The sequence below is a fragment of the Trichoderma citrinoviride genome (assembly GCF_003025115.1).
Source record: "Trichoderma citrinoviride strain TUCIM 6016 unplaced genomic scaffold BBK36scaffold_6, whole genome shotgun sequence".
Classification (NCBI taxonomy): Eukaryota; Fungi; Ascomycota; class Sordariomycetes; order Hypocreales; family Hypocreaceae; genus Trichoderma; species Trichoderma citrinoviride.
In genome coordinates, this window is record NW_020194714.1 from 226,652 (window position 1) to 243,458 (window position 16,807).

Consider the following 16,807-nt stretch of genomic DNA (forward strand, 5'->3'; position numbering starts at 1 on the left):
TGGAGCTTAGGGCTGGATGACTTTCACGAGCGTGGAGTTATCAAAATTCAGGTTCAGTCCGAATAGCTCATACGAAGTCCTAGTTGGCTGTATGGATTCGAATCAGATGGATTGTGACGAGTATCACGAGGAATCCTAGTTGGATTCCAAGCAATGTGCGGCATTGGCTGGTGAACCCGTCTCTTGGTGGCTTATTTCTATACGAGACGCTGCCTTTCCTTGTGACCGACGAGCGAAGCTTTTGGTGAAGATGCCGTGCGTGTGTACTACCGAGCTACTAACATGAATAGTCAGAACGTGGCTGCAGCTGATCGATCTTGTTCACATGAGAGTGAGTACCAAGAGAAGCGTATTCAGCTTCTAGTATTTGATATGCTTGAAATGGTTCGACTTCCATCATGGTTCATCACAGGGTAGGTTGGACAAAATGCGTAAAACAGCATGAATGTGCCACTCAGCACCGAATATTTGTCACAGGGAGCCAACATAATGCTGAGATGCAGTGGCATCCCAGGTTGCTTGTAAGCCTCATGTTACGGTGCCACATCGAATGTCACAATCACGATTCATGTCTCGGTCAGCTCTTCGTCCTTCTCAGTTTCGTTCGCTTCTCCTGGTGTTTCTACAGGGTAGGTGGTCGAATGTCGAGTTGTGGCACATTGGCTCGGTCTAAGTGAGGCCGTGCGGTTGATGTGGAATCACAGACCGACTTCGTGCTCGATGGAGAAAATCGCCGGCCAGGCACCGCGTGAGAGGTTGATGCGTAATTGTCTGACAGAAAAGAATAGGACTCGTCATGCTTTGATATGTCCTATTATAGCCGCTGCTATCACTGTGGATTGCTGTAGGGCAAACAGAAAGCCATTCGGCCCAGCGTATCGCCCTTGAGATATCCGACAGTACATGCACATGTATAGTAGGTACATGTAGTTCGCGATCCGAGACCAATCTCGGCCATCGGCTTCATCGAGCAAACACCCCAGGCAGTGGCCGTAACGCAGCTCTCATCCCTCCAAAGCCGCTCTCACATGCCCGGTGCCTTACATGGATCAAATCAGCAACTGTCGGGTGCATGTAATCAACTCGCAGTGGAGGAGGATCTACAGCTGCTGGCCGCCGGCCTCTAGGGCCCTGCTCTGCTGCTGCTAGCGCTGCGTAGCCTCTGGGCGCCTCCGGGTTCCTCTAAAACTCGAGCAAAAACCGCCCGAGCCTTGCTGTGGACAACAAACCCCGCCACATGCCTGCCTACATGTACCTTTCCCTAGCCGACTCCCCCCCCCATCACTGACGACATCCACAAAACACCACCTCTGTCGGGACAGGCAGCCTCTGGTCTTTTCCCTCCTCCTCCTCCTCTTTCCCACTGCAAGACGCTCAGTCCTGCCTCTCGCCCAGGCATCCCGCCCAGCAGCTCCGTGTCGGACCTCAGCCGCCCGTCTGCTGCCCGTCTGGCCGCCTCGCTCGTGGTGCAGCATCCAGTCGTGGAGCCGCTTGTTTTTTCCCTCTCCACCCCCCGTCTTCCTCCTCCTGCTCCCTCCTGCTGCTCCTCCGCAGTCCCTCGCCTCACCATCACCAGAGCCCCCCGTCTTGCGCGAACGAATCGCGCTCCCCCACCGGCGCCATGAATGAGGACGAGGCCATCCAGAACATCACCAAGAAGATCGAGCGCGAAAAGGCTCTGATCAGCGCCGCCAATCCCATGCGTTCGCAGACCAACAACGAGGCGGTGCGCTCGCGGCTCGACTCCCAGATGCGCGACGGCCGCCGCAACCTGCAGTTCTTCGAGGAGAAGCTGCGGGACATCCAGATGCGCAAGGTCGGCCAGGGCGTCGAGGGCATGTCTCTGGGCGCCGACGACGCCGGCCGGCCTCCTCCGCCGCCCAAGGACGCTTCGTCGGCGTCGTGGGGAGACCAGCCCGCCTACGGCCAGCAGAGCCAGGTCGGGCCGCCCTCGGATCTGGCACCGCCTCGCCACAACTTTGGTGCCCCAGGCCCTGGAGCTGCTCCCAAGGCTCGTCCCAACTTCACCAAGCTAGGTGCGTACAACTGAGGAACTTGTGCTGCTTCGTCTCCGAGTCTTGTCCCCTGTCTGCTGTTCTTCGATACAGTCCCGCCCGCCGTTCCCTCTTTGAACCCCCCCTTGCGAGATGCGAGCTGCAGCTGACCAGTGTTCTTTCTTCTCACACAGACTTGATCAAGTATGATACCCCCTACCTCGGCCCTCGAATCCAGCACATGCTCTCGCAGATCCAGTTCAAGCTCAACGTCGAGGAGCAGTATCTCAAAGGCGTTGAGAAAATGGTGCAGCTCTACGGCATGGAGGGCGACCGAAAGAGCAAGGCCGATGCAGCTGCTCGTAGGGTTGAGAGCAAGCAGAAGATCCTTCTCTTGAAGCAGGCATTGAAGAGATATGAAGAACTGCACGTTGACATGGACTCGGCTGATGCCCAGGATGGTAAGTAATTCCTCTCAAAAGGAACGCCAAGAGATTTGCTGTTCTTGTCCCCTTACTGACGAATGTTTCCTTGACAGACGACTCAATCAACACTCCCAACCTCCGCAAGCCCTTGAGCGGCCAGCTCTCCATTCAAAGACGTGGATCATGCTACCACCGGCCGATTTGCTCGTGGCCCCGAGACATTCGTCGCCGTTAAGGTCGAAGACACTGTCATGGCCCGAACCAAGGTGTCGAGAAATGACCGCTGGGAGGCTGAATATCACAACATGGAAGTGGACAAGGCCAACGAGATTGAGCTCACAATCTACGACAAGCCCGGCGAACATCCCATGCCCATTGCCATGCTCTGGGTCCGGATATCCGACATCGTCGAGGAGATGCGCCGCAAGAGGATCGAGGCCGAGATGAACAGCTCCGGCTGGGTGTCTGCCGATCGGATGGGCAGCTCTGGAGCTCCCTCCCAGTTCCCGATGAGCCCGACATCGGGCTCTTTCGGAGGCTCGCCCCAGGCTGCTCCCGGCGCCCAGGCCCCAGGGGCGCCTTTTGGCGACCCGGGCCCTCAGCCCCAAGTCGTCACCGGCCCCATCGATGGCTGGTTCAACCTCGAGCCCGCCGGCCAGATTCAGCTCGAGTTCAGCTTCGTCAAGGAAAACCGAGACAAGCGCCAGGTTGATCTCGGTCTGGGCAGAAAGGGTGCCGTTCGTCAGCGCAAGGAGGAAGTGCACGAGATGTTCGGCCACAAGTTTGTCCAGCACCAGTTTTACAACATCATGCGATGCGCCCTTTGCGGAGACTTCCTCAAGTACTCTGCGGGAATGCAGTGCGAGGACTGCAAGTACACTTGTCACAACAAGTGCTACCCGAGCGTGGTCACCAAGTGTATCAGCAAGAGCAATGCGGAGACGGATCCGGACGAGGAGAAGATCAATCACCGCATCCCGCACAGGTTCCAGCCCTTCTCCAACGTCACAGCCAACTGGTGCTGCCACTGCGGCTACATACTTCCATTTGGAAAGAAGAATTGCAGAAAGTGCTCAGGTAAGGCATCGAGCTGCTCGTATTCACTCCCTCTACTCTAGGCCTGCTTGTCTAACGACTTGAATAGAATGTGGCCTTACAAGTCACGCCCAGTGTGTCCACCTGGTGCCCGACTTCTGCGGCATGTCCATGGCCGTGGCCAACCAAATCCTCGAAGGCATCCGAGTCCAGAAGCAGCGGCAGCAGAAGACGACGTCGCTCTCGGAAAAGACTCTGCGATCTGGCGCCAGCAAGAGCCCAACTACAGCCGGCCACGGGTCTTCTGCATCCTTCTCGAGCGCCGGCGCTGGTTCGGTCCCCGGAACGCCCTCCGCAGAGGCCACGGAGGCGGCACGGCTCATGTATAACCAGACCTCGCCTCAGCGACCGGGGCACCCTGGTCGTGCGCCTTCTGACCTCTCTGCCGCAGCCGCAGCGTCTGCCGCCATGGCCGCCGCCCAGGGCCGTACCGGCTATGACAGCGCCCAGCAGGATCCATATGGCCAAGGACACTACGGCGCTGCCGGTCCGGCTCCCCAGCATCACAAGTACAATCCGGCGGACTATGCCAACGTGGATCAAGGGTTCCCTGCTCAGCCGCCGGCTCAACAACGACCTCCGCAGCCGCAGCAGCAGGCGCCTCCTGCCCAGATGCCACCTCAGCAGCCGCCACCTCAGCAGCCGCTGCCGCCGCAACCGAGCCAGCCTCAGTACCAGCAGCAGCCTGCCGCACAGAAGCCTCAGTCTCCCGTGGCTGCCCAGGGGGCCGCCGCCGGACCTCCAGGTGCCCAGCGAAAGGCTCTGCCATCCGCCACCGATCCCGGCACCGGCGCTCGCATTGGTCTTGATCACTTCAACTTCCTTGCTGTTCTTGGAAAAGGAAACTTTGGAAAAGTCATGTTGGCGGAAACGAAGCGATCTAAACGTCTATTTGCCATCAAGGTGCTTAAGAAGGAATTTATCATTGAGAACGACGAAGTGGAGAGCATTAAGTCGGAGAAGCGAGTATTCCTCATCGCCAACCGGGAGAGACATCCCTTCTTGACCAACCTGCATGCTTGTTTCCAGACGGAGACGCGTGTTTACTTTGTCATGGAGTATATTAGCGGTGGTGACTTGATGCTTCACATTCAGCGCGGCCAGTTTGGCACCAAGCGTGCTCAGTAAGTTGGATCAACTAATACTTCTTATTGATGGCAGGCAAACTGATGCAATTTCTCCCAGATTCTATGCCGCCGAAGTGTGCCTGGCTCTGAAGTACTTCCACGAGAACGGTGTCATCTACCGTGATCTGAAGCTCGACAACATCATGTTGACGCTCGACGGCCACATCAAGATTGCCGATTACGGTCTTTGCAAGGAGGACATGTGGTACGGCTCCACGACGAGCACCTTCTGCGGTACTCCCGAATTCATGGCGCCAGAGGTATGGATTACGCTCGTCCTTGCTTTGCTCCGAACTGACATGTCTTGCAGATTTTGTTGGATAAGAAGTACGGCCGCGCAGTCGACTGGTGGGCCTTTGGTGTCTTGATCTACCAGATGCTTCTGCAGCAGTCTCCATTCCGAGGTGAAGACGAAGATGAGATTTACGATGCCATTCTCGCCGATGAGCCTCTGTACCCGATCCACATGCCCAGGGATTCAGTTTCCATCCTCCAGAAACTCCTGACGCGAGAGCCGGACCAGCGACTCGGAAGCGGCCCTACAGACGCCCAGGAAGTGATGAGCCAGCCGTTCTTCCGCAACATCAACTGGGACGACATCTACCACAAGAGGGTGCAGCCGCCATTCCTGCCCCAGATCAAGAGCGCGACGGATACCAGCAACTTTGACTCTGAGTTTACCAGCGTCACTCCAGTCCTCACTCCGGTCCAGTCTGGTATGTCTTCACCCCTCTTCTGTATTGTGTCTTTGACATACGCTAACCAGCCAATTCACAGTGCTTTCTCAAGCTATGCAAGAAGAGTTCCGCGGATTCAGCTACACGGCGGACTTGGATTAGAAATGGTGATGAAAAGACGTGACCAAGGCAGACTCGCTGTGGTCAAGGTTTAATAGTGGCTGTAGCCCATAGAAAGCTACGTGACAACGAGGATTACGAGACGAAAAGTGCCTGATGGGTGTCATTACTACTGGCTAGCATGGCAGCAGAATACGATGGACATTTAACGATACCTGCAGGGAGAGAGAAGGAACTGGTGAGTTCTTGTGTCTTTGTCCTGGGGAAAAGGGGTGACCTTTCACTCGTTCTCTTTTCGGACTACACATGGACCTTTTCTTTCTCTCTTTCCATTCCGTTCTTGAAGCAGCGACTCTTTTTCAATTTCAATCTTGTTCTTAAAAGAAAAGCAAGTTCCTTTGTGGACTGGGAATCTCAGATCTTCTCCTCACTAATAATATCTCTTGAAATGCAAAAAGGCCGGAGAAGGAATGATTGCCAAGCAGTCTGTCTTTTTATGGCATTCATTTCGTGGTAGAGGAGAAGAAGTGGTTTGCTTGCTGGGGGGAAAATGATAGCGTGCTCGATAGGTAGTAAGAGGTATTACCTACTAATAGAGACTTTGATGCTATATGGATTTATGAACGATGAATAGAATGAGATTGATGAAAGAGTCGAACTGGTAATCTGCATACCTACTTTGCGTGAACGAGACTGTTGTTAAATGATTGATGTCGTGATGAGATTTGAGATCTATATGGATATCATTACACACTACCTATATAGAAATCCCTCCTCTTTTCCGTCTATATATACATGATGGGCCTTACGATTTCACTTAACCGCCCTCAAGGCTTCTTTTACTTTACTTAGCTCGTGTACTCCTTTTGCAGGATCTTGGCAATAGTGTTGAGCCTGGTATCGAATGATTAGCCCCTGAACATCTCAATGTGACAAGAAGAGAAAACTCACTGAATGTTGCTCGTGCCCTCGTAGATGGCACCAATCTTGCTATCGCGGAAGTACTTCTCCGCGAGGCCCTCCCTCACAAAGCCCATGCCGCCCATCCACTCGACGGCCAAGCTGCTGACACGGCCGGCGACCTGCGAGGCATACAGCTTGGCCATGGCGGCGTCCTTGATGAAATCCTGGCCGGCCTCCTTCCTGCGGGCGGCATTGTAGACGAGGGCGCGGGCGGCGGCGATGTCGGTGTAGGCCTGGGCCATCTGGTGCTGCATGCCCTGGAACTCGCCGATGAGGGAGCCGAACTGGCGGCGGTCGTTCCAGGCGTAGCGCGCGGCGTTCTCCCAGGCGCCGAGGGCGAGCCCCGTCATCTGGGCGGCGATGCCGATGCGGCCCTCGTTGAGGATGCTGATGGCGTACTTGTAGCCCTGGCCGCGCTCGCCGAGGAGGTTCTCCTTGGGGACGGCGACGTCGTCGAAGTTGAGGACGCAGGTGCTGCTGGCGCGGATGCCGAGCTTCTTCTCCTTCTTGGCGATGGAGAAGCCCGGGGTGCCCTTTTCGACGACGAAGGCGGTGATGCCCTTGTACCCCTTGCTAGGGTCGAGGTTGGCGAAGACGAGGAAGACGCCGGCCTCGACGGAGTTTGTGATCCACATCTTGGAGCCGTTGAGGACGAAGCCGTCGGGGGTCTCGGTGGCGCGGGTTGCCATGGCGAAGGCGTCGGAGCCGGAGACGGGTTCCGACAGGCAAAAGGAGGCGACGGTGTCGGTGGCGAGGCGCGGGAGGAACGTCCGCTTGACGTGCTCGGAGCCCCATTTCAGCAGGGCCGTGTTGCAGAGCGTGTTGTGCACGTCGCACATGACGCTGACGGAGGGGTCCGCGCGGGCGAGCTCCTCGATGGCGATGATGGCGGCGGTGAAGTTCATGCCTGCGCCGCCGTACTCCTCGGGGATCTCGATGCCCATGAGCCCTTGCTCGAACATTTGCTCGACCAGCGCCGGGTCCATGGCCTCGGCCTCGTCCATCTCGCGCGCCTTGGGGAGGACCACGTCGGCGGCGAACTTGGCCACGGACTCGGTCATGGCGGTTTCGATCTCGGAGAGGTGCGTGATGGGCGTCGGCGGGATGTCGGAGATGTCGATGGCGGAGGCGGAGCGCCGGGGGCTGGTGGAGGAGAGGTTGCGGCGGAGGGAGGTGCTATTTTTCATGTGATTGTGTGGTTAGCTGTGAGCGCTATAGAGGTTTGTTGTTGCGAGGAAGTACTTACACATTGCTTGAGGCGGCTGGACGGACGATGCCGGCGATGGCTGAGCTTCTCTGGGCGAGGGTCCGGCTGCTGGTCCGGAGGGCAGGGCGAAGAGCCCGTGTGAATGACGAGGACATGATGGGCGGCTAAAGGTGAGGTGGAAGCTGATGTGAGGTGAGGAGGTGAGATGAGACGAAGAGGAAGCCCAGCTGAAGGAGCAGCAGCGGCTGTAAGCAAGAATCGACCAGAGAAGACACAAGGCTAAATAAGAGAAGAAGTGGAAAAAGAAGGAGTCTAGGGGAAAAAAGAGGTAGAGAAATGGCTGAGAATATCGCCGGAAGTCGGGCTTCCCTCTATTATCCCTTGTGTCCCTTTGGTTTACCCCAAGGTAAAGTCGTCGGTTCAATGACCCATGCCGGCGAAGGAGCTTCAAGCCGAGGATAACCATGCCGAGCTTGTTAGCGGGGCGGCGTAGCAAAACGTGGGGGAGGTGCGCCATGATGGCTGCCGGGGATTAACCGGACCGGTGGACTGGTGGGGACCCCTGCTGTCACATGCTGGAGGTACTTGAGTACTTCTTGAGGATTGTTCATCGGAACGTGAAAGATCCGGGGCTCCGAGATTGAAGGTCATGTGACCTGCATCTTTCAGCCCACCTGCAAGATTTGGTGATGCCTTCGCAGGGAAGTGTGAGCGATAGCATCGCAACGTCAAACCCAACAACCACGAATCGAACAACACCAAAAGGCCGGCCGCAGCAACGCCAATCGCGTTCTGCATCACCAAAACCCTCACAATGGCCGCCTCCCTCCTCCGCACCTTCTTCTCCCCCGCCCGCCAAACACTCACAACGACGCCGTCCTCATCAATATCCTCCCGATTCCAACAACCCTCCTCCTCCTCATCGCTCTTCTCCTCGCCCGCCGCCCTCCTCCTCCGCGCATTCTCCACGACGCCCGCTCCGCAGGCCACCCTCAACCAAGTCCTGCGCGGCATCCGCAAGGGCAAGCGCGCCCGCCACGCCGTCTCCCCCGCGCTGTCCAACACGCACTGCCCCGCGCTCAAGGGCGTCTGCCTCCGTGTGGGTGTCGTGCGGCCCAAGAAGCCCAATTCCGGAGAGCGCAAGACGGCGCGTGTCAAGCTCTCGTCGGGGGCCGTCGTCACGGCGTACATCCCCGGCGAGGGGCACAACATCCAGCAGCATAGCGTGGTGCTCGTGAGGGGCGGCAGGGCGCAGGATTGTCCTGGTGTGCGGTATCATTTGGTTAGAGGAGCTTTGGATCTGGTAAGTCTTTTACTTTTCTTGGATTTGCGAGTGGTTCTTGAGTTATGGAAAGACTGACAAGATGTTTAGGGCGGTGTTGCGAGTCGAACGACAAGTAGGAGTAAATATGGTACCAAGAAGCCCAAGAAGGCCACCGTGGGCTGAGATGGTGCTGTCAGCGCTTAGGAGACCAGAACCGACATGTTGGAACGACTTACTCCTTGTCTGCGAATTGGGCCGGTTTGGACATTGAACGATCATGTATCAAAATACCATAGAGTTGCAGATGAGATGAGCACTGTATAATACACACCAAGAAAGCGACAGTTGTAACCAAGAATCGCGTGTGAAGACCGGACACTAAGTCACTTCAAACAAATATAGTACCCACGTCACTTCCAGTTCACGTACATATATATTTACACAGCAATCCTTGTCCAAACCCTGAAGCCAGACAGACAGACACAGACGCCCCTTTATGCCCCCCCGCGAGTTAGCAAAATGCCATTCCCTTTTTTTCTCACTTTTCCTTTCTCGTAAAGCCCCTTAATTCATCCGTTCATGCACATGCTTTTGATGTGTTGAGGCTCGCCGGCGAAATGCAACTCGAGTATGAATAAACTATGTGAAGTCGCCAATTTCGATGAAAACTCAACTTAATGAGTCGTCATCTTGTCAAGTCTCCTCATGGTTTCTTAGTCCTGCTGGTTCTCCCAGCCCTCGGGCTTGTCCATGCCGTTCATCTCAAAGAATCGGGATGTGCCTATCAAAAAGACATGTTAGTGACATCTTTTTGCCTGCCAGTTTCCAGGGGCGCTTACAAGAGTAGCCCTTCCAGTCAAAGTTCTCCTTGGGGTCGCAGTGGCAGCGCAGATCCAGTCTCGTCTTCTCACCCGTGGGGCAGTGGGTGAAGGGCACGTGCCAGTAGGCAATGTCGTTGAAGAAGTGAATCTCGCTCCTGTTGAGCATCAGGCCGGCGGCAATCGAGTGGACGGGGGCATCACCCCATCGCTCGTAGAAGAAGCCGCCATCCTTGTCCAGGGACTCGAAAAAGTCAAGGTATTGCTTGCTTCGCAGCCACTCCAGGCTGCCAATCTCAAAGTTGGACCACTGTTGCTTGTGTTAGCCATATTCAACTGGGAACTGAAGGTAGACATGAGAAAAAATGTCAACAAAGAGGGAATGCTTACGAAATGGCAGTTGTTGTATGTCTCGCCGCCGTCGTCGCTGAGGAAGCGCATCGAGTTGTCAGGGGCAATGTGCTCGGGGTGGTTCTTGATGAACTTCTTGGTGCTCTCCCACAGCGTGGCAATCGTGGCCGGGTACTCGTAGAGACTGATCACGAAGCTGTACTTCTTGCCCTGCTCAACCATGAAGCGGAAGGGGTCGTAGTGGATGTCGCAGTAGAGCTCGATGGAGGGCTCCACGCGCCAGTAGTATTCGTAGTTCATCATCAGGGGCTGGCGGAAGAAGAAGCCGGACTCGAAGCGGCACATGTGGCGGTAGCTGACCGAGTCGCCGTAGATGATCTTGCGCTCAGCCATGTCCTCGCGCACCTTCTTGGCCTTGTCCTGGTCGATCCAGTCGGGGAACGACCAGTGCTCGGGCGCAATCTCGCCATAGTGCGTCTTGCCGGACACCAGAGACGTCGTGACCTTCTTGAAGGTGTTGTCAAAGGGCTTGTCGTTGAGGAAGACCCAGTCATAGTTGTACCGTCGGTTGAAGCGATCCTCGACCTGGCGGATCGAGCGTGCAATGTCCCAGACGTCGCTGTTTCGGGCGAGGGTGACAAAGGTGGCGTTCATTCGGGGGCCAGGAGCGATGCCGACGAGGTCGTTGAAGCCGGGATCGTTCGGGGTCAGGGGCAGAGGGAAGTCTTTGGCATCGCCAGTGGCAGGCGGCTTTGGTGTCGTCTTGGTCGACTCGGGCGATGTGAAGGTGCCCTTGTTGAGATCCACGCCCTCATACTTTGAATTGGAGACAAAGTAGAAAACGAGGATTGTCTTTTTCTTGATGTTAGCGACGACTGCACAGGGACAGAGGTGTCGAGTCTTAGAGCAACGTACGAAAAAGGCGATTAGCAGGTAGCGCACATAGCGCGCATTCGTTGACGCCATGATGGCGACAATTGGCGGGAAGGCAGGGAGAAAATGTGGCGAGAGAGTCGAATCGATGAGGATGCGGGAGAAGAAAGTCTTGCTCTTGCTCGGAGGATCAAGCAGAGGGAATCAGTCGAAACACAGCAAACGTGTGATCGACAACAGCGACTGGAATCGTGACAGATGCTGTTAGACGCACATGGCCGGTCGTGTCGCTAGAGATGAGGCCGAGGGGGATTGAAGCCGTTGGCTGGGGTGAGACAAGCCAGGGCAACAAGCCGCGATGCTGATGATGGAGCTTGCAGAAATGGAGAAGGGGAAAAGGGAAGACTCGTAAACCAGAGAGAATGAAAGAAGAAGAAGAAGAAAGGAGAATAAAGAGTAGAGGCGGGTAGCCGTAGATACGATGGTCGAGGCAAGGTAGAGGGAAAGGGTAGAAAAAAGGATAGCCAGTGAATCCTTCGAGTAGTATCCTGCTAGCATTAGCGGGTTCAGCAGCTGCAGGCGATTCCGCCGGCGCACGCAGCATTACGCAGCTAGGCGCTACAGGGCTTGCGTATGCTAATCGCGGCCCCTAGATCAACTGAGGCGACAGTAGGTTGAACTACGTGTGCTAGGACGCTCGGTCTCCATATCTTGACGGGACAGCTTGACCAGGAGGGCGGGCTCAACGAGCTGGCGTCACGGATCAACTGCCATGGATGCTGTTCGGGATGTTATTATTCTAGTATATCACCGCCCCTGTGCTTCCTCCCCATCCGGCTCAATGGCTTGTTGATACCTCTCGATTCAGCACTGGCCGAGGCCCGCCGGCAAGCTGCTTCCGGCCCAGGCGCGGGCTCGGGCTCAGGAGGCGGAACTTGGTTGCTTTGGGCAGATACGGTATTATTGCTCGACCAAGGCTGTGCGCAGAGGGCATGCAAAGGGGGCTGACAGATGGGATTGGGCCAACGAGTAGAACAAGAGAGGCCTCAGAGTCTCAGATGGCCGGTACGACAAGCAACAAGCGGTATGAAGCCGTGCTTGATACTCAGTTCTGGTGCTGGTCTCACAGTCGTCGCACAAAAGGCCGGCACGCGATGCATCTCGCCAACCAACAGCAAATGCCAGACAGTAGCATCGCCGTCGTCACTCTCGCGCAGTCCATGCCGCCCCTGTCACCACTAGCGCACTGCTGTTTCGCAGGCCCAGAGCTGATCGTCGCTGCTAGCACTGGTGGGAGGATTTCATAGGTAGGTGATTATGTGGCTAGACGATGGGCCTGCACCAGCTTCGTATCGAGTCGAATTGGGGACTGCAACTGGAAAGAAAGCAATCATGCAGACTCGGAGTTATGGTCAAAACAAACAGAACTCCCGACACGTCTTCATCCATCATCACTCGGCACTCATGCGGCACTTGAGCCAGGCCTTGACGAGGTGCTGTCTCTTGCATACGTCCATCCCTTGTAGCCAGACCAGGCCCCAGCGCGAGTAAGCCGGGAACCCGATCTCGTCATGTACGAGATTGGATGCTGAATGGCTTCGGCTGATCGGCTACTGACGCAAAAGCCCTCCGAGTCAAACACATTTCAACAGCTGGCGATCATTTTGACCGTTCTCTGGCTCGTAAACGCTGGTCGCTTGTTTCGTCGCTGGGATAAGGTACTTTGTAACCGTTGGCTGGATGGTGATTTCAATGAGACAGAGAAGATGCAACCAATCACTCCTCAGCGACATCTAGAAAATGATATTCAGCCATGAAGACCTCGATAGCATGCAATTGGGCGTTTCTGAAGTGATGCCTGCATCCTCATGTCCTCTTGTTCTCTTCATGACTTCTGCACGTTCCCTCCGCTGCCCCTCCATGCGCGCGCCCACGTGACCTGCTCTCTCGCCGGCTGACTGTTTCCTCCCACATGTGGGGTTTCTCTCTCCAAGGACGTCAGTCTCTCCCTCACCAGATCCGCACAATTGTCGGGCTCCTCAGCTTCTGGATTCTCTGCGTCTCTCCCTCGTCGGCTGCGCCTTGTTGGACAGGCCATCTTTTGACACGGAGCTCAGCGTTCTCGTCTCTCCTTTGGGCTCGGCTTGCTGCTCTCTGCGCTCTTGGACACTCCTCAGCTTCGCAGCGGGAAGAGACACCATGATAGGTTTGTGCGCTTGTCAAGACCTCGCCAATCCTTTACTATCTTAGCGGTATGTCGCTTCCTCTTCTGTGTCTTGCTCTTGTTTTCTCTGGCCTCCGCAAATTTCTGCTCTGTGGTCTGCTGTCGGGGGCCGATTTGAGGGACAAACTCCACGGCCCATAACTCGAGCCTCGTCCCCTTCAGCCTCGCCAGAGCAAAGACAACAGATCGCAGAGAGAAATGCGGGGCCAAGCTGAACGTGGGCAATCCACCCGCTGCTTGTCCTCAAGCTCGATTTCAACGGACCTGTTACTGCTTTTGGCCGTGGACGGGTTAACAGCTAGCTCTGCCAAGCGGCCCCTGTGTCCCTCGATATGCCTCCACTGCCTCCAGCAGTTCTTTCTGCAAATCATCATCTCCGCCTGAGCCATCACGCTGACAGCACGCCTCCTAGTACAATAATCATAATTCCTCGTCAAAGCATCCAACATGTCTTTCTTCGGCTTCGATACCAGCGGCCGCCACAATGCCGCCGCGCCAGGGTTTTCCCAACCGCGTGATCCTTTCGCCGGCCTCTCTGGCCACCAAGAAGAAGGCGACGCCCTCGACTTCGAAGACACCTACGATGGCCTAGGCGACCAGCTGGACGACGCTGACGATGCTTTCAACGATGACACGTTTGGCGGCGATACGTTTGGCGCAGGCGACTCTGGTACTGGCAAAGTTGGCAAGGATTTCGACTTCTTCGGCCAGACGGCCAAGGTTGCGGACGCCATAGAGGAGGAGCATCTTCGTTTCAACCGACTTCAGCCAGCCGCGCGAGCCAATGCTTCCCAGACCCAGGCTCAAGCCCAGCCCACCGGTGTACCGTCCCAGCAATATGCGCAACAGCCATATGCGCAACAACCATATGCGCAGCAACAGTACTCGCAACAGCAGCCTTACTATGGAGAGCCCGTGCAGACGCGACCTGCTCGCACAGGCTACGAAAAGTACAATGAGCCGGACGCTCTCCCGGACCTGCATGTCGACCAGAGCATCTGGGGCATCGGCCCCTCTAAGGCGGCGGCACCAGCAGCCCCCAAGCCAGCTCCTCAGCCCGCGCCGTCGAGCAGTGTTGGAAGGAAGGTGATGAGCTTGGAAGAGGTTGAGGCTGCCATGCGCGCGCAGGCTAAGCCCTCGCCGCAGCCGCCCGTTTCCGAGCTGGCTTCGCATCAGCAAGTCCCGGCTGGTTACCCGTCTGCTCAGCATGCATCTCCTCTCCCTCAGCACGGCCAGGCGCACCCTGTTACTATCCTGCAGCGGCCTCAAGGCTCGCAGGCGAAGGCGTCACCCTCCCCCGCCCCCAAGCTGCCTACCCCTCATGGGCAGCAGGAGCAATATCACAACCTTCACCAGCAGCCCGCTCATCCGGTTCAGCCTGTGCAGATCCTTCAAAATCCGAAGCGACTTTCATCCGAGGCAGGGCGCGCCGCAGCTGGTAGCCAGGAACTGCCTCAGACGGCCGCTTCTGCCGCAAAGCTGGCGCAGATGAGCGCTCACCCCCAGCTGGCTCACATGTCCGAGGAGGAAAAAGTGGCGTTTTTGGACCAAGAGACGAAGAGAGCTAAGCGCAACCACAAGATCTGGTTGTTGTCCAAGGATAACGGCGTGATGACTCCTCAAGACAAAAACTTCATCACTCGCATCCAGCTCCAGCAGCTTGTCTCTGCCACAGGTAACCCCGTCGAGCAGGGTTCCGATGCCTCGCTCTCCGAGGACTTCTACTATCAAGTCTACAGCCACATCCGTGCTGGCCAGCGCCAAAACCCCAGCCAGCCCCTGAGCAATTTTGCTCAGACCTATCTCTTCCAGACCGGCGGCCGCCATGGCAACATGCGCCGCCACGGACGACCCGCGGAGAACCACATCCAGCGCATGGAGCAGCAAGTGCAGCGAGCAGTCGAGGCCGCCAAGAACAAGCCGAAGAATCCCCAGCTAGTCATCGCCGGCAGCTTGGGCAAGATTTCCTTTAGCAATGCCAAGACGCCGAAGCCCCTGCTCAACATTAAGCGTGCCGCGGAGAACGAGCCGCATCACCACCGGGCTGGAAGCGGAAAGAAGTCGCCTGCCAGCAGCCTCGACCGCAAGACCATTCTGCGCAATGCCGAGCTGGTCTACGTCACCTTGATGAAGATCGAGGACCACGTCCGAGTCATGCCGCCGCCCGTCACGAACCAGGGCGATCAAGAGCTGCAGGAGAAGCATAAGGAGTGGGCGGCGACCTTGGAGGCTCTCAACGCCCGCCTGTGGCAAGAGCTCAAGGTTCATGAGCCGATCGGAGTCATTGTGCCTCACCCCTTCATTGCCTTCCTGTCGTGCGCCAAGGGAAAGAAGGCCATTCCTCGAATTTTTCCCCACCTGAGCTTCGAACAGCGCACCACCATCATGACCATGATTGTCTATCACCTCGACCAGCTGGATGTGGTGAATGGCGCGGCCGTGACCAACGATGAGACTGTTCCCAACGCGAGAATGCGAGAGAACATTGATTTGTTCCTGTCGACTGTCATGCCATCTCTGATGCAGTATTTCAACGATACGGGGCTGGATATTGTGGACGGTGTTTTGAACTTGATTGCTACGAACCTCAATGTTGATCTCATCGCCAAGACTAGGGTTGGCGTCTCGATGCTGACTTTGATCTTGAGCCGCGCTGTGCTCCTGAAGCAGACTGGTGGCGGCACCCCTGAGCAGTGGGAGAAATGGTGAGTTTTGACCAATCAGTTGCCCAGGCGGCTTGAAGCTTTTACTGACTTGGCTGTGTGTTTAGGGATCAAACGTATGAAACCTTCTTTAGCAGACTCGAGGTGTCACTGCCCTACATGTTCCCCGGCAGCATCAACACCGGATCGGACGTATACGTGTGGCAGCTCCTCGCGGCTCTCGGCGTCAGCGCCAGCAACGACCAGCAGACCCGCCTGGTTCTCGCCGTCAAGGATCGTGTCATTGGCACTATTTCTCTGGCAAAGACGCTGCCTCCGACCATGGCGGCGGAGCGCCTTAGCAGCGTCAACCTGTTCCTGCACTCGATTGGCTTGGACGTGGATATGCTGATGGGCCAGTAATTTGGCTAGAAAATGACCCGATATTGGTCTTTACGTACTAAGGGGGAAGCAACAGCAACACGCAACACACACCAGACGTTTTCGTTGGAAGCTACTATTGCAATGGGCAGAGCAAGTTGGAAGGATTGGACTAGCCGCGGTTGGTGGGAAGAGAAAAGGTAATCCGGACGACTTGGAGGGAACTTTGTCGTTTTTGCATTGATAACATACAAGCGTGCTGTAATGCAGCGAGCGTTGCTGGATGGAGCGGGTACATGAGTGGGATATCATCGTTTGATATTGTCTGGTGTATTACTATCATACCAACGAGTGGATAGGGGGGGAAGGTGGAAGCAAAAGCGCAGTAGGGGGTAGTAGGGAGTGTGGTTATCGCTGGGTTATCCAGTTTGAATGTTAATATTCTTCAATACGCATGAGAACAGGGCATTCTTTTCTTGGGCAGCTGTCTATTACGATACCTAGATAACATATGACGGTAAAGATGGACAGGTATGTACTTGGGAATGAAAAGATACGATTTGCAAATCTCATGTATATCCAATCCTATTTGAAAATATACACGGATACCCAGACAGCAATTCTAGATGAACCCAATTAACTCCAT

The 16,807-nt window shown here is 55.9% G+C and overlaps 5 protein-coding genes across 5 annotated transcripts; 3 read left to right on the forward strand and 2 right to left on the reverse strand.

Annotated features, from left to right (window-relative positions):
* Positions 1-1,621: 1,621 nt before the first annotated feature.
* BBK36DRAFT_3848 (HR1-domain-containing protein) lies at positions 1,622-2,050 on the forward strand (the record flags this gene model as incomplete). The annotated part of the gene is made up of 1 exon (XM_024898050.1): positions 1,622-2,050. One exon carries the CDS (start codon positions 1,622-1,624, stop codon positions 2,048-2,050), a length of 429 nt encoding a protein of 142 aa, XP_024750026.1.
* A 4,085-nt stretch (positions 2,051-6,135) lies between these two features.
* On the reverse strand, positions 6,136-8,030 carry BBK36DRAFT_1207172 (acyl-CoA dehydrogenase NM domain-like protein). Its single transcript, XM_024897383.1, has 5 exons — positions 7,935-8,030; positions 7,648-7,771; positions 6,390-7,577; positions 6,277-6,332; positions 6,136-6,244 (listed from the first exon to the last, which is right to left on the reverse strand). The coding sequence occupies exons 2-4, from the start codon at positions 7,761-7,763 to the stop codon at positions 6,287-6,289; spliced, it is 1,350 nt and encodes a 449-aa protein (XP_024750027.1). The 5' UTR covers positions 7,764-7,771; positions 7,935-8,030; the 3' UTR covers positions 6,136-6,244; positions 6,277-6,286.
* BBK36DRAFT_159967 (37S ribosomal protein S12) lies at positions 7,945-9,055 on the forward strand (the record flags this gene model as incomplete). Its single annotated transcript, XM_024897696.1, has 3 exons — positions 7,945-8,014; positions 8,610-8,911; positions 8,981-9,055. 3 exons carry the CDS (start codon positions 7,945-7,947, stop codon positions 9,053-9,055), a joined length of 447 nt encoding a protein of 148 aa, XP_024750028.1.
* A 530-nt stretch (positions 9,056-9,585) lies between these two features.
* BBK36DRAFT_1118139 (glycosyltransferase family 15 protein) lies at positions 9,586-11,007 on the reverse strand (the record flags this gene model as incomplete). Its single annotated transcript, XM_024890437.1, has 4 exons — positions 9,586-9,653; positions 9,712-10,000; positions 10,081-10,893; positions 10,957-11,007. The coding sequence occupies 4 exons, from the start codon at positions 11,005-11,007 to the stop codon at positions 9,586-9,588; spliced, it is 1,221 nt and encodes a 406-aa protein (XP_024750029.1).
* Positions 11,008-13,585: 2,578 nt separating this feature from the next.
* On the forward strand, positions 13,586-16,203 carry BBK36DRAFT_1168239 (hypothetical protein; the record flags this gene model as incomplete). Its single annotated transcript, XM_024895153.1, has 3 exons — positions 13,586-13,958; positions 14,049-15,843; positions 15,909-16,203. The coding sequence occupies 3 exons, from the start codon at positions 13,586-13,588 to the stop codon at positions 16,201-16,203; spliced, it is 2,463 nt and encodes an 820-aa protein (XP_024750030.1).
* Positions 16,204-16,807: the final 604 nt, after the last annotated feature.